Raw genomic sequence first — 19690 nt, forward strand, 5'->3', positions numbered from 1 at the left:
AACTCTATGGCCCTACCTATCTTAGCTTATGCCATCAAAGGAGTATGCAATGGGAACTGGAGCTGAACCCACACCATTCAAGCACTAAGCCTATGCCTTAATGCATGATGTGTTTTCTGTGAAAAAGCCATTGTCTTGTCTTATCCTGTTCTTTCTTATCCTCTTTAAGTCCTACATTCTGACTACCAGCCCTACAGGATCTTAACCTGCCTGCTCCCAGCCTGCTCTGACAGTCAAGGTTGGGTATTTTCCATTTTATGCCTCAGCAGCAGCAGAAAAGCTTCAGTAAATTGACTAAAGACTTAAACTCCTCCAACCTATTGTCTTCAAATTACGTTCTGATACATGTGCAACCTCACTGCTTTGAAGTGCAATTGACAGAATTTAGTGAACAATTGTGGCCAATGCATGAAATGGACTAAAATTCCTCTGTCATCACATATTACTTATGTTGGCTCTTCTTTACTCAGAAGGTGTTGAGGCAAATAGCTGCTTATTTTTGTCATCAGCCTGAGCAAGTCTGACTGACAAAAAGTGGAGTTGCAGCATGAGATGGTGCCACTTCATACAGACAACACTTCAGGGAAGATGGTGGGGTGGCTGAGAAAGAGGAGTTTCAAAGGTAATTGTGTGGCATCTTACTTTGCTTCCAGTGCCAAAGCAAAAATTCCTGCTGCCAGTGGTGCAGATGCAGAGGTCCCAGTGTGAGTCTCTGTACATTCATTGTGAAGATCAGCACTTGTCTGAGCAAAAAAACAACAACAAAAAAAGACTGCATGAATAAACAGTTGTAAATACAGTCATATCCACACTCACAAGCATAACCATATATCCTTTACTTGATGCACGTCAATACATTTCTCACCAGCACAAAAGTGAGGGATGCTTAAATCTGTTCATATTTCAATCCACTCTTTTTACTTCAACTATAATTTTTGTATCAAAACGCTTTGTGTTGGAACAAAATACTCCCACACTAAGTATCTTATTTTATTCTCAGGTTTCACAATAAGTGTTTCAGGCTTACTGGTGAATCATAAAAACAGATCATTGTGTTGGGCCTAGAACATTTAAAATCACTGCTTCCTAGAAAATTATTCATAGGATTAGTATTGGTGTTCTGCTCCCTCTTCAGCAGAAGAACTATAATTTGCAATGAAACATGTGCTTTATTTGGAAATTAAATACCAAGCTCTTTTACCCATGTATCTACATCTCAGGTATGAAGAGAAACCACTTAGGAAGGACACATCTCCTGGCTAACTTGGAATGACATTTTAATCCCCATCAATGTAGTTTATAGTAAAATTAGCATCCACCAGGGCTGAACAGAAATTATAAGTACTTCAACATTATTTTATCACATGAACTTTCTTCAGTACAAGTTATTTCTTGCACAGGAATGAAAGCATGGAGATTGATATGCCTGTTTGCTGAGTACCTTTTAAAGGTTTGCAAGCAGTACTACTGCTGTCACAATCTTACAAAAGGTAATGGCAAGGTATAGAGAGATACTGACTCACTAAATTCAAAGGTTCTTTTTGCCCTTCCTCTAAAACTCCCTTCATTTGTCCTTTCTGAAGAGTGAGACCATATAAAGCTTCATGCAGAGACCTCTGCAATACAAACAGCAGGCAAATTCAGCAAGCTGATTTAACTGGATCAACGCAATGATTTTGTTTAGCTATTGCTTACAGTCGAAGATGTTCCAGGAATGCAATCACTTTTTGAAACACAAACCCCTCTGTTTTCCAAGGCAAATGCACTAAGCATGTAACACATAACACAAAGCGGGTACTAGAAAACAAGCATTTAAGAGCTCTCACTTATTATTTGCATATGAAATACATTTTTATGTTTGTTCTGAATCTGGTAAAAACAACCTACAATTCTTTGGTCTGTATAATCCCCACTGCTGTAAGCTGTGGCCAGAGTTGAAGAGCACTTCTCTGCATACCAGGGAGAAAGGCCCTGCTGAGAAGCACTGCTAATGGAAATAGTGTAGATACTATCAGTGTAACCATCACAGTCACAGTTGTCACCCTGACGGCCTCCGTTCCCAGAAGCCCATACGAAAATGGAGCCTTTCCCATTTCGGCCCTAGAGAAAATGGAAATGAGCAGTTATCAAAGAGATTTCAGTCTCTGTAATGTACTCTCAACAACCTCTCCCCCCAAAAAAAGCCCGATAAATAAAACATTTTCAGATAGAAAAGGACAGTTTTCCATGCACACCGTAGAAGACAGAGACAGAAGAAACCAGCTACCTGAGGTATCCTACTACACACCCTACAGTACATATCTTAATTTGACTGGTCGAGGGTTAGTGTTCCACGTACAGCAACTTTCCTCAGAATAGGATTTTAAGTTAAAAACAGAATCTGTATTCAACAGGTAAGTTTTCCCACACACTGATGTTTTAGTTCAGACTACTTCTATGAAAAAAGCATTTTTATTTTTTTTTTTAAGAAATGGGAAGTAAAAACTTCTCTATTTCACTTATTTCACTTGCCTTTCTGCAATCATGGAGCTATGCGTAAACAGTATGAATTATGCACATGATAAGACTTTTCCATCCATTCATTTTTTGTAAGGAAGCCTTTCATGGTTGGCCTTTACTTGCTGAAACACAGGACACCAGCAAGCACATCTCACTGAAAATCCTCTTACAGGCCTGTGGGCTACCAACACCAGCCTCCAGATGTAACCATGTTCATTCCCTGCTCTGATCTCCAGTATGTAAAGAGGGAGCAGCAGCTAACAACTGATGCTGGCAGCTGACAGCATGTAAAGCATCACAGCTATCGTAGGGAAACACGTATTACCTTATCCAGTCTTAAGCTGTGCTAGTCCTTCAGGAAAAAAAAAAAAAAAGATTCACATGAAAAGCAAAAGTTCATATGTTGCTCATTATTGATTTATGCACATTCATTAGAAACAGCAGTTAAATACAGATTTTTATCATCCCACTCAGATGAGATTTGAAATTATTCATGGAAGTGTTAAGACATTTGCAGCACTTAAAATACCAAAAATGAAGAAAAAGCAAACTGCACTCTTTGTGATACAACTGTTAAAATGGGAAGAACAAGCTATGTCAGTTACAGAAAATTAGATCGTATCTTACTTTGAGAACAAAGGCTGCAGTCCAGAAAAGCACTGGTATATGTAAATACTTGCTTTGGTTTCACTTAAGAGTACTGCTAATGCCCCTTAAAACACTTAAGACTAAGCATACAGGCCAGCAATGAATGTGGCAGGGATGAAAGTCACTGGTCACCCGAACTCTGTTTGACTTTAAGCTGAGTGGAGATCATCCAGCTCCTTGCCAAAGAAAGCCTGACAAATGAATGGGCAAATTTGCTCCCCTTGAGAAATAATACGAGCTGTAAAAAAAAGCTACTTTCTTCACCAAAGAACCTGCTTTTTCAGAGTAGGCCCACTGACACACTTCCTCCCTAATTATTGCCTTTAATTCTCCCTCTTCTCTTGCTGCCTATCTATGGACTTAGCTCTGTTTATCGCCAGCCCACTCCTCTTGGTCTCCAGTCTTCCCTCACAGTATGCCTATCAGTCGTCAGACTCTTCTTTCTTCTCTCCTCCTGTATGCTAATGTTAATTGCCCTTCTTCCAAAATCCATTCTTTTTGATTCTGTCCTTTAAGCTTCCCTCCATTTCTCTCCTCTCTCATCTCTGAATTTGTCTTCCTCTCTGTATTAGTAGCTGTCCATCTTTAGATACCTTTTTACCTCACTGGCAAGAGCAAGGTGGTATTAATACATCCCCAGTAGCTCTCAGTTTGTACCCTACTTACCATCCAACCAGATCTGAAGAGGATAACATTAAAAAGAACTGTAAAAACATTGTTTCCAATTCTCTTCATAATGCATTTTTACTATCTTCCTTTTAACTGGATCATGATATGCACCAATTTATAAACTAATGCAATTAATACAAAACAAGCCCAACCACAGGGTGCTGAAATCCATCGCTATTTCTCACAGACAAATACTCACAAAGCCAAAATTTTATATTAAATTGGATAGGCTTTCAGTGCAGAAATCCAATTACTGTTCAGCGCAGAGAAGGGTGGCAGGATGAGACAAAGGCAGAAAAAGTGAGGATGGAAAAAGAAAGCTTATCTGTGGAGAATAACAGCTTAAAACCAGTTAGAAAGCTTCAACGGTGCTTTTCTAGCTGGTAATTTCTCTGACCTGTACTATTAAAATACCTCTCCTCCTTTTTAAATACACTTGAGCAAAAAGAGCACAAACCATGGTTTTGTTTTTTTTCCCCTGGTGTCAACCATTTTATAATTCTGTTCTCTACCACATTTTATTCTTTCTCTTAAGCATTGTACCTTCTTTATTCCATACTCGAAAGCCTTCTGTGCCAGTCTCCCAGGTCCCTCTACAGTTTTACCATCATCATTAGGGCCCCAGCTTGCGCTGTAAATATCCACATGTTCTGGATTGAAACCAATTGAACTGGCTTCAATAGCATCAGTGACTATTCCATCCAGCATTCGTATACCTTAATGAAGAAAAAGAAGCAAACTGTATTTACATTGTGTTCCCTCCTTTGTTAACTGTGAAATTTCCAGCCAAATTAATATGCAACTACTGCAAGCACAGCCTACTGCTCTTCATGTAAGCAACATTCATGTCAGTGTGAAACTGTACAGTTACACATTATATGCAGAGCTCAGTGCTCTCTACAAACACTTAAAAAAAACCCTCTAAAAATCTAAGTTGACTATTATTTACTTCTCTTTCTACATAAAGCCAAGATGTTTTCTTTACTCTTCCTGCTTTTTCCTACTGTATTGAGCTCTTCTTTTACTCTTCCTCTCTGTTAAATCTGTAACAAAAACTGCTAGCATGTCACTAAAATGAAATAGGTTTTATAACCATTACTTTTATCTTTAAGAGTTCTGAGAATTTTTGTTCAAAGACGTAGTTCCCAATGTTCCAACTAAACCACTTTGTCCTCACAGTTATTAATGGGTTTGCTGTCTTTGACGCTGGTATCTCACTAGCTTTTCAATCATCACCACAAAAAATTCCCACTGTTGTTTTCCCACTGACCATTTTTTTTTCTCCTGTATGCAATACCAAAATGCTAGAGACACCTAGCCTTTAACATTTTATTAAGAACTGCATGAACTAATCTTCTTCAGAGCAAGCCTGATCTCAGCAGTACTTAAAATTCAGTGGCAGACAGAGGTTCATCAGCACTGGAGCTCTGCAGTAGGACTGTTACCTCTGTCCACAGCAGAAGTCTGGCAAAATTCCCACTATGCCATGGCTCTCCCAGCAACAGCAGCAATGTAAGAGCCATGGTTGTCAGGATTAAGCCACTTTGTCAGGCAGTAAAAATGAAAAAATGTCTGGGTTCTCTTGAACGCAGGAAGCTGGTGCTAAAGCAGCTGCACCATTACTGGCATTCGTGAAATGTGAGGATTCATTTTCTAGTGTTTTCCACAAAATGGGGATTTTTTTTTTTTTTTCCCCAAAGGATAGTAGGAAAAACATAAACAACTTTGCTCTTGTAGCTCAGTGCCTTGTTATTATTTTCATAGTATAAAGCAGGAAAAAAAAGAAGACTGTAAGCATAATCCTTTTCCCATACGGCTGGCCTCTAAGACTCATACTACTTCCGAGATAAAGCTTGGCTTTATTATTTCATTTTAATTAGTATCAAAAACAGACAAAGGAGTTAATCTACTCAACCACTGCTAATCCACTATCACTCACAAAGTTGGAAAAAGAATCAAAGTATATCCATATCTCCTGGGCCTCAGGTACTAAAAATACCACTTACCCTGGATAGGCTTAAACTCATAACATTTTGAATACTCATTTTTCAGTTGGCTCAGAATTGTGAGATGCTCTCATAGTAGTGCACTGTGAGCAAAGATCTGCCTGCATGGAAATATGACTGTGAGCTCTGGGTTTGAGCATGAAACACATAATGCAGTGCTGAAAATGCAGAGTAGTGTACAGATATTTCCCACAGAAATAGACAAAGCCAACTCTGAAGATAAATACTGTAATAAGGGAGAAAGCAAGAACACTGACGACACACTGATGAAAACAGTGCAAGGAAAAAATGAGTCTTGTCTTTGTGATCACCAAAAATCCTGCTTGCTTAAGTCAACTCAGGATTTCATAGCTGCAGTGATATTTCCCTAAGCAGATTCAAATTATGTCCTATTGCCTAAACTCTTTTGTATTCTTGCACATGCTTACTGCCATCAACAGTCCCACAAAATCAAAAGCCAAAGCCAAAGTAATTTCAGACACATACATGTATCTGCCTGGCAGAAGGCTATTTTTAGCAACATGTCACTGTGCAGGATCTCTCAGCCCAGTCCTTTGTAAAATGGAGCTTCTTAATCATTTGATTTTCATGGTAGCATCATGGAAATATCAGAGCACAGTGCTATGGTTAGGTACATGTAAAAAAACATATAAACCCTGTTTTACCCCAAAAGCGATTGATACACATGTATTTCTTAGCACTACAGAGAACAAGAAGTGAATATTAAAGGACACTGAAAGGTGTCACTTGGAAAACTGGTATTGAGAGCCATTTTTATTTTTTTTACAGAGCGCAGTGAAAAGCCTATGGGATTCACAGGCACAGAGTACTGAAGAGACTAATCATGGTTTCAGAATAGATCCAGACATTGATGTTACTAGTGAGAACACTCAGGGCTACTAAAGACAGTATTTTCATGGAAAACAAAGCATTCTGAACTGAATGTTTTGTTTTGACCCCTCAAGACAAAGTTAAACCAACCTCTTATGCTGAAGGTTAAGAGAACACAGTATTCCACATCAGGGTTTCTTTCCCTAAAGCAGCTACTGCTGACTATCAAAGAGAAGCCATTGGCTGTGGACCACTGGATTTATTCAGTATGGCAACTGCTACAAGCAAAGAGCCACTTAAAGAAGTCATCCTGAACTAATACCAAATAGAAGTGTGTAGTGTGCCAATTCATGGATTTAAAAAAAAAAAAAAGGAAGAAAAGACTGTGAAGAAATTAATTAATCCTGTATAGCCCAGAACATCAAAAAAGCCTTCCAATGTTTAGCCACTTCAAATTTACATTAATATTTTGAAGACGTCGCCTATCTTCCACTGCTCTTTGAACACATTTTTGTTATGTACCTATCTTAATCAAGCTTGTTGTATATAACAGCTTACAATTTCTGTCAACTTTTCCATTCTTCCTCCTCTGCAGCCCAGGTATAAGCAGCTTTCTGTGTAATTCAGATTCCTGGATTGCTTTTCATCCTGTTATTTTCCTGTCCTAGACAAATCACCCTGCATGTATCTGTAGTTTGCATCTGCAAATGAACACAGAGCATATGCAAATAACTGGAAGAATCTTCTCTGTAGATGCAAGTGCCTTAAAATATGGGCACAGCGGGAGTTCAGACATCTTTTCAGCTTCATCCATTTTCCCCTGCTTTGAAACCTTGGCGTCTTCCTCTTATGAGTGAGGTATTTTACTTAAACAGAGCATGACAGCATAATGTTTTATGGCAAAGGCAGATTGCAAAGCTGACATCTATGACAGCTCAGTAGAGTAAATGGGAACCTACAAGCCTAAGACTGAAATGGTGGAATGGCAGTTATGGCTGTCAATTGGCACTCATCATCTCTTTGTTTAAAAGGGAAAAAGGGAGTAATGGAAAAACTAGCTCTGTACAAGTATCTTCCTCTGAGCTAAATAACCATTTGCCACTGATGCTTTGATCACAACTATTTCATAGACCTCTAATGGATTAAGCTTTCAGTCACCACTTCAAAAAAACCCAGCAATACTGATGGACGGGCAAGCAAGAATACTTATTTTCAAAATTAACTTAGGATGATAGTATAGAGGTAAGCTGTTGAAACAAAAGCCACAGCAGTTTGAATATCCTCACTGATACGACCTTTCAAATGCAATTGTGTAAACAATACTCTGCAAGCAAGCGTAGGTATAAATTTGTGTATTTTTACTTTCACTCTACTCAATCCTTCTTCCTCAACCCACCTCCTTCCAGGATAAGCAATTGTAAGTGGGTCCATCATTCCTTAAAAGATATAGTCTTATCTCTCAGTACAATATAGGTTCTTGCTATTGTTGTTGGGTACAATATAGGTTCTTGCTATTGTTATTATTATTATTACTACTACTACTATTATCACCATCATCATTACCACCACCTATATTGTTGTTGCTGTTGTTATATGTTCTGCCTATATTCAACTAACAGCCAGGTTCCAGACAGTGTGCTGATATTCATGAAACATTGTCAAACGCAGTAACACTCTGCAATATGGCCAGACTTGGGATTTTGTAGCCTAACACTGCAAGATCGATGTTTTCTGAAAAGGAACAATCATTGGTGTTTCAGATTAATGGTAGGTGAAAATGCTCAGCACTTCACAGGATCTGCCTGGTTTCTGTTCATATTAGGCATCTAATAATTTTTGTTTTCTTACCTCCAACTTTGGAATTATAGGCAACTCCAACTCCACATTTTCTGTTGTTGGCTTGCATGGCAATTTCTCCGGCACACCGCGTTCCATGCCTGAATAAATATAGCAAGAACAAGCTACGTCTCATAGTATCTCTGTGTAATGTACACAAAAGAGTCATCAGTGACTTTGATTTGCCGGAGGTCTTCCTTTAAATGAACGCAATGCAGCTACAGTTGTATCTGCGTAACACAAAAATACTTGTTTCTCGTAGGCTTCAAGCAACTTAACTTCATCTACTTCATGATCAAAGGATCATTGTGAGGAGATGATAAATACCTTACTTAAAACACACTGAAGTCAATAGACCTGTTAGATGCCAGTACTTAGGATTTCAGAAACTAAGCTTTTAAAGTATCTTCATCATCTCCAAATTTTTCTTGTAACCAACTACTTTCTATGCAATTTTTTTTTCTCCATAGGTGATTCTGATGCCACAATACAGAGTATCTGCATATAAGTGTAAATTGTAGAAGAGCTGTATTATTTAATAGTACAGACTGTTATTCAATTAACTGTTTGCTTCTAGGCAGAATTACATTTACTTATTAACAAAGATTAGAGGTAAACCAGGTAGATTTAAGAGATAATGTCATCAGAACAACAGGATAATGGGTTCTTGCTCTTAAGTAACACTGTAACAAAGTAGAAATGTCATTTTTCAGATGTCTTATTCATGGGATATTTATCCTTTGATTAATTACTTGGGTTTTTCCCCCATACACTGATTTATGTTGTGGATGTCACTGTGCTGTCTGAGAGACAACAGGGAATCAGTGCATTAGTTTCCTGCTGTATCTGTATTGAGTAGCAGCATCCTGTTTTAGGAAATTGACTTCTTCCAAGTACCAGCTTTTAAAAAAGTCCATTCTCTTCCCTTTCTGATAGACAAAATCCCTCCCTGAAGCACGACAGAAATGATTGGATATGACAGACCCATCCAGGCGTTCCAGAGAGTATCAGAAAGGTAGCTCTACAGAGGGTATCAGAAAAAATTTCTCTCACCTTGCAGGCCACTCAAGTCCACTAAGTGAGCTGGCTGGTTCTTAGAATCATAGAATAGTTAGGGTTGGAAAGGACCTTAAAAGCATCTAGTTCCAACCCCTCTGCCATGGGCAGGGACACCTCACACTAAACCATCTTACCAAGGCTTCGTCTAACCTGGCCTTGAACATTGCCAGGGATGGAGCATTCAAAACCTCCCTGGGCAACCCATTCCAGTGCCTCACCACCCTAACAGGAAAGAATTTCCTCCTTATATCCAATCTAAACTTCCCCTGTTTAAGTTTTAACCCGTTACCCCTTGTCCTGCCACTACAGTCTTGTGTTCAAGCATTTTGTAACTTCCTAGGTTATTACATTGAGGATATTTAGGCCACATCTGGTCTAAATAAAGCTTCCATATGCCTCAGAAGAGACAGAAAGTTTGTCATGGGAGTGAAAGTAACCTACTTCAGTCTCTGACCATGTGTCAAATTCACGAGGTCAGAAGTATGACTTCACCTGTGGCTGCACACACTGAGCTAGAAGCTATGCTATTAGTTCAAAAGGTACTGCCAAAACTGGAGTAGAGTGTCCTTGGCTACAACAGCTGACCTCAAGGAATAGGTTCCTTGGTAAATTAGATTCCTCTAAGATACAGTCTCTTTCAGAGCCCTTTATAGCATATTCTTCTAAAATTCCTGGTGCAAAGCAAAGAACTGAAGTAAAACTCTACTTAGGGAGGTATCACTCTACAATCACACACAGTGACATGAACAGATAGTTCCCTTCAGTTTACAGAAACATGTCAGTAGCTTACCTGACAAAGATGAAGAAACTCAGGGCACATCTAGGGAGATTACTAAACAAAAGAGGTTCCTCCCAAACACCAAGAAACACTTTTTCCACTGTGAGAGTGAGGGAGCACTGGCACAGGTTGCCCAGGAGGTTGTGGAGTCTTCCTTCCTCCTCAGAAATATTCAAAAGCCATATGGATGTGGTCCTGGACAATTGGCTCTAGGTATCCCTGACTGAGCAGGGGTTTGGACCAGATTACCTGCAGAGGTCCCTTTGAACTTAAACCATCCTGTGATTTTGTTACACAAATTCCTCCTTCTATTATATGACTGTCATAAAGGACATATACAAGTATTTCTGCATTTGCACATTCTAAGAGACAAATTAACACTGTGCTGTTTTGTTCTGTTCACGCAGCTAGAAGGCTACTCACTTGTTTTCATTTGTTGGATCATATCTAGGAAAGGGATCGTGATCATTGTCATTGAAATCATAACTTGCCCTTGGATCCTACATGTAAGAAAAAGAACAACAGACTTAATTTGGACAACTACAAAATGCATTTTAAAATACGTAACAAAATGGGTTCTACAGTCTGTGTTTATTTATCTGGTGTGCCTCATATTGACAGCAATCAAGTTGGTAGAATTTGATGGGCATTAGCAATTCCATAAATTTTTCATGGAGCTTTAACTAACATGTCTGGGAATTAAATCCACCAAGGGAAAAACAAAACAACAAAAGAACCACCCCACTATCATTGTTAAGTAACATTCCAGTTCCTGTGACACAGACCAGGTTCTAAATTATGCCTAAGGCAAACATTTCAGTCTCTGTACTGCAGGAGCTGACTTACGGAACAGACAGCAAGATGAGTAAGAGTGTCTGTATATCAAATTTACAGTTGATTAATTTATTCCATAGCATTCTAATGGCCAAACTTACATAGTTAGAGAAGATGTCAGTGTGATTCCACTCCAAGCCATCATCTAATACTGTGATGACAACGCCCTTGCCTGTTATCCCTTTCTGCCATACAGGAATAACATGGAGATCCAGTTTGGGCAGGGATGGAGTTATTCTTGTATCTTGCTGGGAGACAGAAAGGATTAAAATACGTCAACATTTTTATCCACTAACACTACACAGGTCTAAAGCTGTATTTTAAAGATGCTCTAAACCATCCCAGCCTGAGCTTGTAGATTTTGCGTATATTTTGCAAAGATAAAGTAAAAATTAGTTGCAGCACTTAAGGATTTATGCCCTTAATTAAGTTCTGTGAAAAGCATCTCTGAACAAAGAGCATCCTGTATTTACTGGGCATAAGGCAACAGAAACATGGCAATGGTGAGGATGCACCAATGAACCTTGGAACGTTGAGTTAATAATCAGACCTGCTAATGTTTGGTTTTTTCCCTTGATGAGAAGCCAAGACAGTACCCCACAGTACAGTAAGCTGTGCTTTCTCCAAATGCATTTCCTCTTTTGACATTCAAGTTAGCCAGAACAAAGCAATTAATGGATAAAACAATTAAGGTAGTCCTTTGATTAGGAACAATTGCTGAATCACAAGTTTCTGTTGACTATCCTCATTACTGCTCCTGTGGTAAATCAACTGGAAGCATGAATCATCTATAGACTTCTCTTCCACAGAAAATTCTTTGAAGAGTAGCTCCTAAATGGGTAATTTTTCCTCTTCAACATTAGATGTGCAGTACATATATTTAATTTAGATTACTTCCTTACAAAACCCATAAAAACAAAAGTGTAAAAAAAAAGCCATTTTTTTTCCTGTTTCTCTGTGCATAATTACATTAGTTGATCACAAGTTATTCATTTCTTTGTTTCCACAGGAATTCTGCATTAAAGTATGAGGCTTAGAAAAAGAAATTCATTACTGAAATGACCTTTCTTTCATTTTATGCTTTCTATTCTCGCTGCTGCCATTCAGGGAGTTATTCGAGGTTTCACATTTTGTTCTCTTGAAGCCATCAAATAACCCTTTTTTCTGGTGATGTGTGAAGGTACACTGAATGAAGCTAAAAACTGTTGCAAATCATAATAATAAGGTAATACTAATTTATTTACTACAAAGCAAGAAATGCATTTTGGAAAAAATATTTAACATATTTATGCATTTCATCAGAAAAAAAAAAAAATCAATGTACACTGCAAACAAGGGTAAGCATAATGTTCCTGTTTCTCATATGGGAAAACTGAAGGGAAGAAGTGAAAAACACAGAAAGGTGGAAAAAGGAGCTATGCCTCCTGGAGAACAGGACATTGTTGTTTTTACAATTTGCTCTTTTGCTCTTTGTGTGTGTTTGCATATATGTCTAACACAGACATCTTGGAAATTTCCTGCTTCCTACTGGAAACAGGCAAAGGAGCAAACAGATACTCAGCTTCAAGTAAAAGTTAAATTCTTAATGACAATCTTTTTATGTTGAAAAGAAATCTGCAGGAATCTTCATGGAACTATTTTATGCTATGCAGTTTCTAATTTATTTTTCCTAGCACAAACAAAAGAAAGGAAGGGCAAAACATTATACAAACAGCATAGGGTTTGGTCTGTTTTCTCTAAGCTGAGCTGAAGAAGAGAAAAATATTTGCAGCCAACTGGGGCACATCATTGACCTTTCTTCTTGATTTGTTGCACTCACCTTTGATCCCACCCCTATTCTGAGTGACAGCAATGAAGCCTAGAACAAAGGTACAGCTAGAACGCACAGTGGAAATACAGACTCTCAAAAGAAACCATATAAAACATAAATGTTCAACTGTATTTCTGAGTTGTCAGATGCAAACAAGAACTATAGAACTCAGGAAATTTGACTTCCTTGAGGTACTGAACGTGTGACCTGTAGAGACCCGCTTCTACATAAATCCTAGTCCAAGAGGCTGAAGGTGCCTGTCATATGTATGTGTATCCTTTTGTTCTCATCCGAAGCATGCACTCTGCACTACTAAATTTAATAAAGAAATACATGGCCACTTTCAGACATGATAAGGGATGACTAATATGCCAATAGTAAATATTTTAAAATTATCACAAAGGTAGCTTTTAACTGCTACACTTTCTAACATCAACCCCCATCCTAAGCAGCTGCCTGAATTGGCTTTTAGAGTCTTTGTACAAATGACACTTCAGGAAAAACAGAAGGTTGCCCAGAAATATTATGTGCAGAGATCTCTCATTTTTATAGCATATGCTAATGAGGGGGACTCTTCATTTACTCCCTTCACTGCAGTCGCACTCATACTAGTAAAATAAGGCAGCTGATAGCACAACTGAAATTCACCATTCCCCAGTTCCATAGTGAAATAAATTCTTACCAGATACCACTGCTGATTCCACATAGGATCATTGAAAAGATTATCTGCTGAGTCTCTCACGATGGCACGCTTAGTTCTCTTTTTTTCATATTGCTGCTCTGCCCATGACACCTACAATTATTTGCATAGATATGACAAGTAAGCCTTTATGGGTTATGGCTTTTTTCTTTTAGGGGATAAGGATTTTCCACACACAGCAAAATTTTGATGCCTAAAGCAAAATGAGCAATGCTTGATACAGAAGAATTGCTTCTATTTTAGCACAGTGTGCTTTGGGGAAGAGGACTCAGTGAAATCACAATACTCTAGAATCAATTAATAGAAAATCATTTAGTACAAGTGAACAGTAGAACTCCTGTGAGTGCCACACAATGCAGGCTTTTATTACCAAATGTTCAATACAGTTAGAAGGTTATCTAAGCAGTGGTGGTTACTGAAACAAGAAAAACCACAGCCTGCTTTTTTCTCCCACCTACATTTTAAGCACCTTCTATTTCTACTGGGATTTAAAAGGAAAGCAGAAAGATTATGTCTGGCTTTAGTATAGCAATCATAATGATGCTGTTACTCATAGCTCAGCTGGACCTTCAAGTCTCCTTCGCAGTGGTGTTTTGAAGTGCAATCAATTAGTAAGCTATGAATATTGGACTAAATTCATCACAGCAGAATTCAGCTTCAGGAAAGTGAAAGCCAAAATGCTTCAGCATGTTTTGCTGGAGCATCAGTACAAGCGGCACAACATTTGTCCACTCACACAGCAATCTCTAAGCCACTAGGCTGCAGTTTAAAAATGCATCCCACTTAGTTCCCTTGAAGGTATTATTAAACCCAGTCAAAACCAAATTCTGATTCTAATACCTCTTCCGTGCTGTGTGCTCCTGTTCAAGCGGGTATAAAATGTTATTAATTGCTAGCACCTGAATGGTCATTCTGACACAGATCAAGTTGGTGCTTTTCATCCCAACTTCAAAATGAGCAAAGCAAATTCAGGTTCAGTAGACGGCCAAGATCTTGCTATAAGCCTAAAGCAAAGGACGACTTGGATTTAACCTTTTGTTTTCAATGTCTGAATAGATTTCATTACTTTTCTCTCTGATCCTTACATCTATCACCATATATGAAACAATAATGAGTGACTCAGAAACTGTAATGATTAAAAATGATACTGATTTGATTAAAACGTGATTTCCTAGTGAGAGTCTAATGAAAATTCATTACAATAATATAAATCCTTGAAAATGGTAACTACTCCAAGCATGCTCACTGAAAGTTCCCTAATACTGTTCCCCTTGCTATATATTCAGTGTTAAAGCCCCTATAAACTGCAGTTAGTCACAGAAGATGAATATACCTGTGCAAGTATAAACATTTTAAATTGCCCTATTTACACCCAGGGCCACACATACTTCTGAACAGGTTAGACCAATTACCTTTATCTCTATTCCCTGCCCACAGTAAAGCTTGGCCTCTTCACCATCCAACAGTAATTAACAATTGACAACTTACATGCTTGTTATTTTTTTCCACGTGGACAACTGCACTGAGAAAAATGAGATGAAACTACCAAGCACATATGTCAAACAAGCCAAATGTTTGTCACTCAGCAACTGGGTGAGGTTCCAACCATCCATCTACAGCAAAAGCTGAAGGCCCTATGCCAAGCTTCCAGTCAAAGATACATAAAGCAGTGAAAATAACCTTGCAGTATCTTGCAAGAAAGTAGACTGTGGAACTAGTGCAAATACTGGAAGAAGTAAGGGAACCAGACCATTACATCCCTTCAATATATTCACAGTCTTTATCTGTTTTACAACAAACATGGGGATATCTATAGGAAGCAGATAAATATTCAGATGAGAGCCAAGTTTTACCCCAGCTTTCACACTTAACATACCGTAAAATTCATGAAGGCATTACTCAAACAAAAGCACTGTTCCCTTCTCCCTCCCTTTTTGAAGACTGAATTTAAATATTTTTAAATGGGCAGTTACTGAAGAAGAGCAGCTTTTTGGAGAAACAGTCATAGCATCACAGAATAGATAGGGTTGGAAAGGACCTTTTAGTTTCAACCCCCCTGTCATGGGCAGGTCCATGTATGCAGTACTACATGATTGCTTTGTGTTTATATTCTTACATAATCACATAATTACATCTTGTTCATTCACATAGCTAATTTGCATACTAGTTGGTAAATAAAAGTGAAATTGGAGTAAATTTATCAAATCACCTCCAGCACTTTGAAACTCTGGTTTTGAATCTATGTAAGTCTGCAATAATGTTTGGCAGTAAGGCACGTAACACAATTGCTTCCATTCTGCTTATGGCATTAGAATTTGGTATATTAAACATAGTCATGCTTCCCTCTTACAGAGATAGATTTGATATAGTTAGTCTGAAAAAGGGAGGAACTGGAACAAAACTGGTTTTGAACATTGTACTATGACCACATTTAACATCTGGTCATGGGTGTGGATATTAGGTAGAATTTACACTAAAGCTGTGGTCTTGAACATCCCCAGTTTAGAGTAATTTCATCAGGAAGACTTTAACTGTTAAACCAATGTTTGCATGGATATATAGATGGGAGTGTACCATTTTGAAGCAGAACAGGCAAATAAACCATCTCACCCCCTCCTTTAATTCTTCTAGCTACATATAGAATATTTCTTCCTAGATGACACTTAAATCTAAAACCTCCATATAATCAATTACTTGTCAAGTGGTTTGCCCTTATATGATAAATTGCTGGTTTTCACAACTGGGTTACTTCATGTTTTGGGCTATCCGTATTTTTACAATCACTGCTGCAACAATGCTGATTTGAAATTAAAATTTCATTGTTCTGAAATTTGCCAGAAACTGGTTTTAAGAGGGGTTGACAGCATTCTGGTCTGTTCCTTAAATATGCCACCCACCCCAGTTTTCCAGTACACTTACAAACAGACATGCTTCTCTCTTAAATAAAGTCAGATAACTGGGGTGTCTACTGCACCAGTGCAGACCCTTAGATCCTGGCTCTCCACTGTGCCTGTTCTCTGTCTGCCATGGGATCCCACTGTACCTAAGGACTGCAAGTCTAGAACTTGTGATGGATCCTTTGAGAAGGGGTTTTAAGCTGTCACAGAAGTGAATCCAGCAAAACCTCAGTCTGTTTCACCTACTTTTTTTTTTTATTTAATATTCAATCACTTCAAATCAAATGTAATTCCCATGGTAATTGCACAGGGGTGGCCTGATTAAACTTAGTGCATCCATGGGTTTTTACTTTGAATCAAGCCCTGTGGTTGTTTGTATTTTCAACAGTAACAAACATCTGAAATTCTAAGCCTTTGCATTGCTGCATATTTTAAATCTTAATTTAGAAAGCACTTGCAAAAATATGGTAAGAGAGGGTCAGACTTTGCTTGTTAATGACAGAATAATAAAGTATTATTCAGCATGTCTGAATAGCTTAGACTTGCAAAACAAGGAAAGCCTGCTTGTGACCTCATCGTAAAGCGAGCAATAAGGAGACAGAATAAACACAGAGCATGACAAGGAGTAAACTTAATACTCACCCGCTCATCATCAGAAAGTCTTTTAGTGATGAGAATGGCACTTCTTCGGGACCTCCTTGGATGGCTTTTATGTCTGAACAGGTAGTGATTTTTGAGTGATCCGATCTGTAAGTCACAGGTGTACTTTAACTATCAAGAGGTATTTCCATACTGCAAACAAGTACCAACTATTGCAACCTGACCAAATTCATTCTGCTTCAAAGACAAAAGAAAGGAAACGAGCATCTGGAGAAGACAAGGCTGAGTGGAGACCTCATAGCAGCCTTCAGTATCTGAAGGGGGCCTACAGGGATGCTGGGGAGGGACTCTTCATTAGGGACTGTAGTGATACGACAAGGGGTAACGGGTTAAAACTTGAACAGGGGAAGTTTAAATTGGATATAAGGAAGAAGTTCTTTACTGTAAGGGTGGTGAGGCACTGGAATAGGTTGCCTAAGGAAGTTGTGAATACTCCGTCCATGTTGGTGCTCAAGGCCAGGTTGGACAGACCCTTGGGTGACATGGTTTAGTGTGAGGTGTCCCTGCCCATGGCAGGGGCTTGGAACTAGATGATCTTAAGATCCTTTCCTACCCTAACTATTTTATGACTCTATTTTAATCTAAACTAAAAAACACTCTTCAAGTATTGAGTGCTTATCACAGCCTGTGTGCTGCTAGAAGCTGGGGGAATCATCTGAGCTAGCGAGGTAGCAGTCATTACCACTACAGTACTTGGTAACACAGTTACTTGTAGTAGCGACCAGGATGGACATACTTTGTCATGGACATACCTTGACATGGCCACATTTCAAAGGACAGGTTTTAATGTAATCACACACCAGTTTCAGCTGCTGAACACGTGTAAAAAACACCATGTGGCTTCAGAAGCCTCACTGCAGGATTGATTTGTATGGGCACCTTCCGAACAGGCATTTTGACAGGCACAGTACCCGCTCACTCTCAGATGTGGGTTTAAACATCCCTCTTCCCCGAGCAGCGCTGTTTGAAATCGGTAGGGGCAAATCCCCTCACTCCAAAGGTGGAAAGACCAATTCCACAGCGGTGCGATCACACCCTAGGTTTGAGCAAGGCTGTGGCCGCCCGCCCTCCCGGGGAGCAGCCGGGAATGGGCTGCCCTGAGGCTCACGGCCCACCCGGGCAGAGGTGACTCCGCCGCTCCCGGCCTGCTCCCGGCGCAGGGCCGCGGCTCGGCGAGCGGTGCCAGGGCCCCCAGCGCTCCCAGACGCACTGCCCGGCGAAAGACCCCCACCTGGGGACGGGGTGTGGGGGCAATACGGGACTATCACCTAAAGGCGGTTACTCATCCTTGACAACGCTGACGTCACAGCATCCCAGAAAAGCGTCGGGAGGGCCTCATGGAAAGGAGACCCACGATGGCGACGGAGCCTCCGGGGTGGGTTGCCCGCGGCCTCCTCTTGCCAGGGCTCCCGGCTGGGGGGCAGTGTGCACTGCGCGGCTCCCTCAGCAATAGCCGGGTGCTCTGCCCAGTCTTCTCAAGGAGGACTGGGGTGCCCTGCCAGGTGCCCTCAAGGAGAGATGAGGTGCGCTGCCCGGTCCCTCGGGGAGAGCAGAGTCTCCCTGCCTGACTCTCAGCCCTCCTCAGGCAGAGCCCGACTCTGCCCGGCCCCTTCAGGAAAAGCAGTCCCCGGCTGGGCGCTGCTATCGCGGGGCTGCCGCCCTGCGGGGACCCGGGTCCAGGGAGGGGGCGGGGGTAGAAGGCACTTCAAACTCCCCGGAGCCTTGCGAACAGCCGCCACGCGCAAGTTTCGGTGCAGCTCGGAGGAAGGGGCAGAGAAAGGGAGGGATAGAGAAAAGGAGAGACTGAGGGGACCCCGGCGCCGGGCAGTCCGCCTGTGTGCGCAGCCGTACCTGCCCCACGAGGTCGTAGTTCAGCTCCTCTGCGATGGCTCTGGCGGCGGCGTGGCCCGCGGGGACCTCCGCTGCCCACTCGTTAAGGAACTGGCGCTCAGAGCAGCCGCCGCGGGGCAGGCAGCAGACGGCCAGCAGCACCAGTGCCAAGCACCGGCTTGCCCAGTGGCGCCGGTCCATGGCCGCGGGGAGCGGCGGCTGCGGGGCGATGTGTTGCTAAGCGAGCGCGGCTATAGGGGTCCCTGCTGCCTGCTTGCTGCCTGCTGGCGCGGCTGCCCGGGGCCGCGGCACCCAGACCCTCTGGAGTCGGAATGGAAATGAGTGTTTACACGTCAAAACGACGACAGACATCCTGACGTCAAGTGTACCTGGCCCCCGAGCCGGGAAGGGGGTGGTAATTCCCGGGAGAGGGGTGGCGGCGTGCGCGGAAGCGAGCGGGCGGGACGCGAGCGGGCGGCAGGGGCCGGCCCTCCTGCTGCCGCTGGCGGCCCCTTTGGGAGAGGGATCGTGTCCCAGCGGGCAGCACGGTAGATGCCGCTCCGCTGTGCCCTGCCCTGCCGGCGGTGGGCTAGGAGGGGCGCCTGGAGAGGGGTCTCCACCCTCGTCCTGCAG

General features: G+C 41.0%; 1 protein-coding gene across 2 annotated transcripts in view; it reads right to left on the minus strand.

Annotated features, from left to right (window-relative positions):
• Positions 1-19472, minus strand: part of PCSK1 (proprotein convertase subtilisin/kexin type 1) — a 33159-nt gene extending 13687 nt beyond the window's left edge. Inside the window, exons 1-9 of one of the 2 annotated variants that reach the window (XM_061445315.1) lie at positions 19079-19472; positions 17210-17314; positions 13653-13763; positions 11262-11408; positions 10750-10826; positions 8502-8632; positions 4360-4532; positions 1888-2100; positions 643-743 (exon numbers count right to left, since the gene is read on the minus strand). In XM_061445315.1, the coding sequence (XP_061301299.1) occupies positions 643-743; positions 1888-2100; positions 4360-4532; positions 8502-8632; positions 10750-10826; positions 11262-11408; positions 13653-13763; positions 17210-17314; positions 19079-19258 (1238 nt within the window). In that variant the 5' untranslated portion in view covers positions 19259-19472. The remainder of the gene's footprint in view (positions 1-642; positions 744-1887; positions 2101-4359; positions 4533-8501; positions 8633-10749; positions 10827-11261; positions 11409-13652; positions 13764-17209; positions 17315-19078) is intronic. The other variant, XM_061445316.1, reaches the window with a different exon arrangement.
• Between the last annotated feature and the right edge of the window lie 218 nt (positions 19473-19690).

The sequence above is a fragment of the Pezoporus flaviventris genome, unplaced genomic scaffold, assembly GCF_033815535.1.
Source record: "Pezoporus flaviventris isolate CSIRO_AGI_PZ_B2104156 unplaced genomic scaffold, CSIRO_AGI_Pfla_v1 ptg000004l, whole genome shotgun sequence".
Lineage (NCBI taxonomy): Eukaryota > Metazoa > Chordata > Aves > Psittaciformes > Psittacidae > Pezoporus > Pezoporus flaviventris.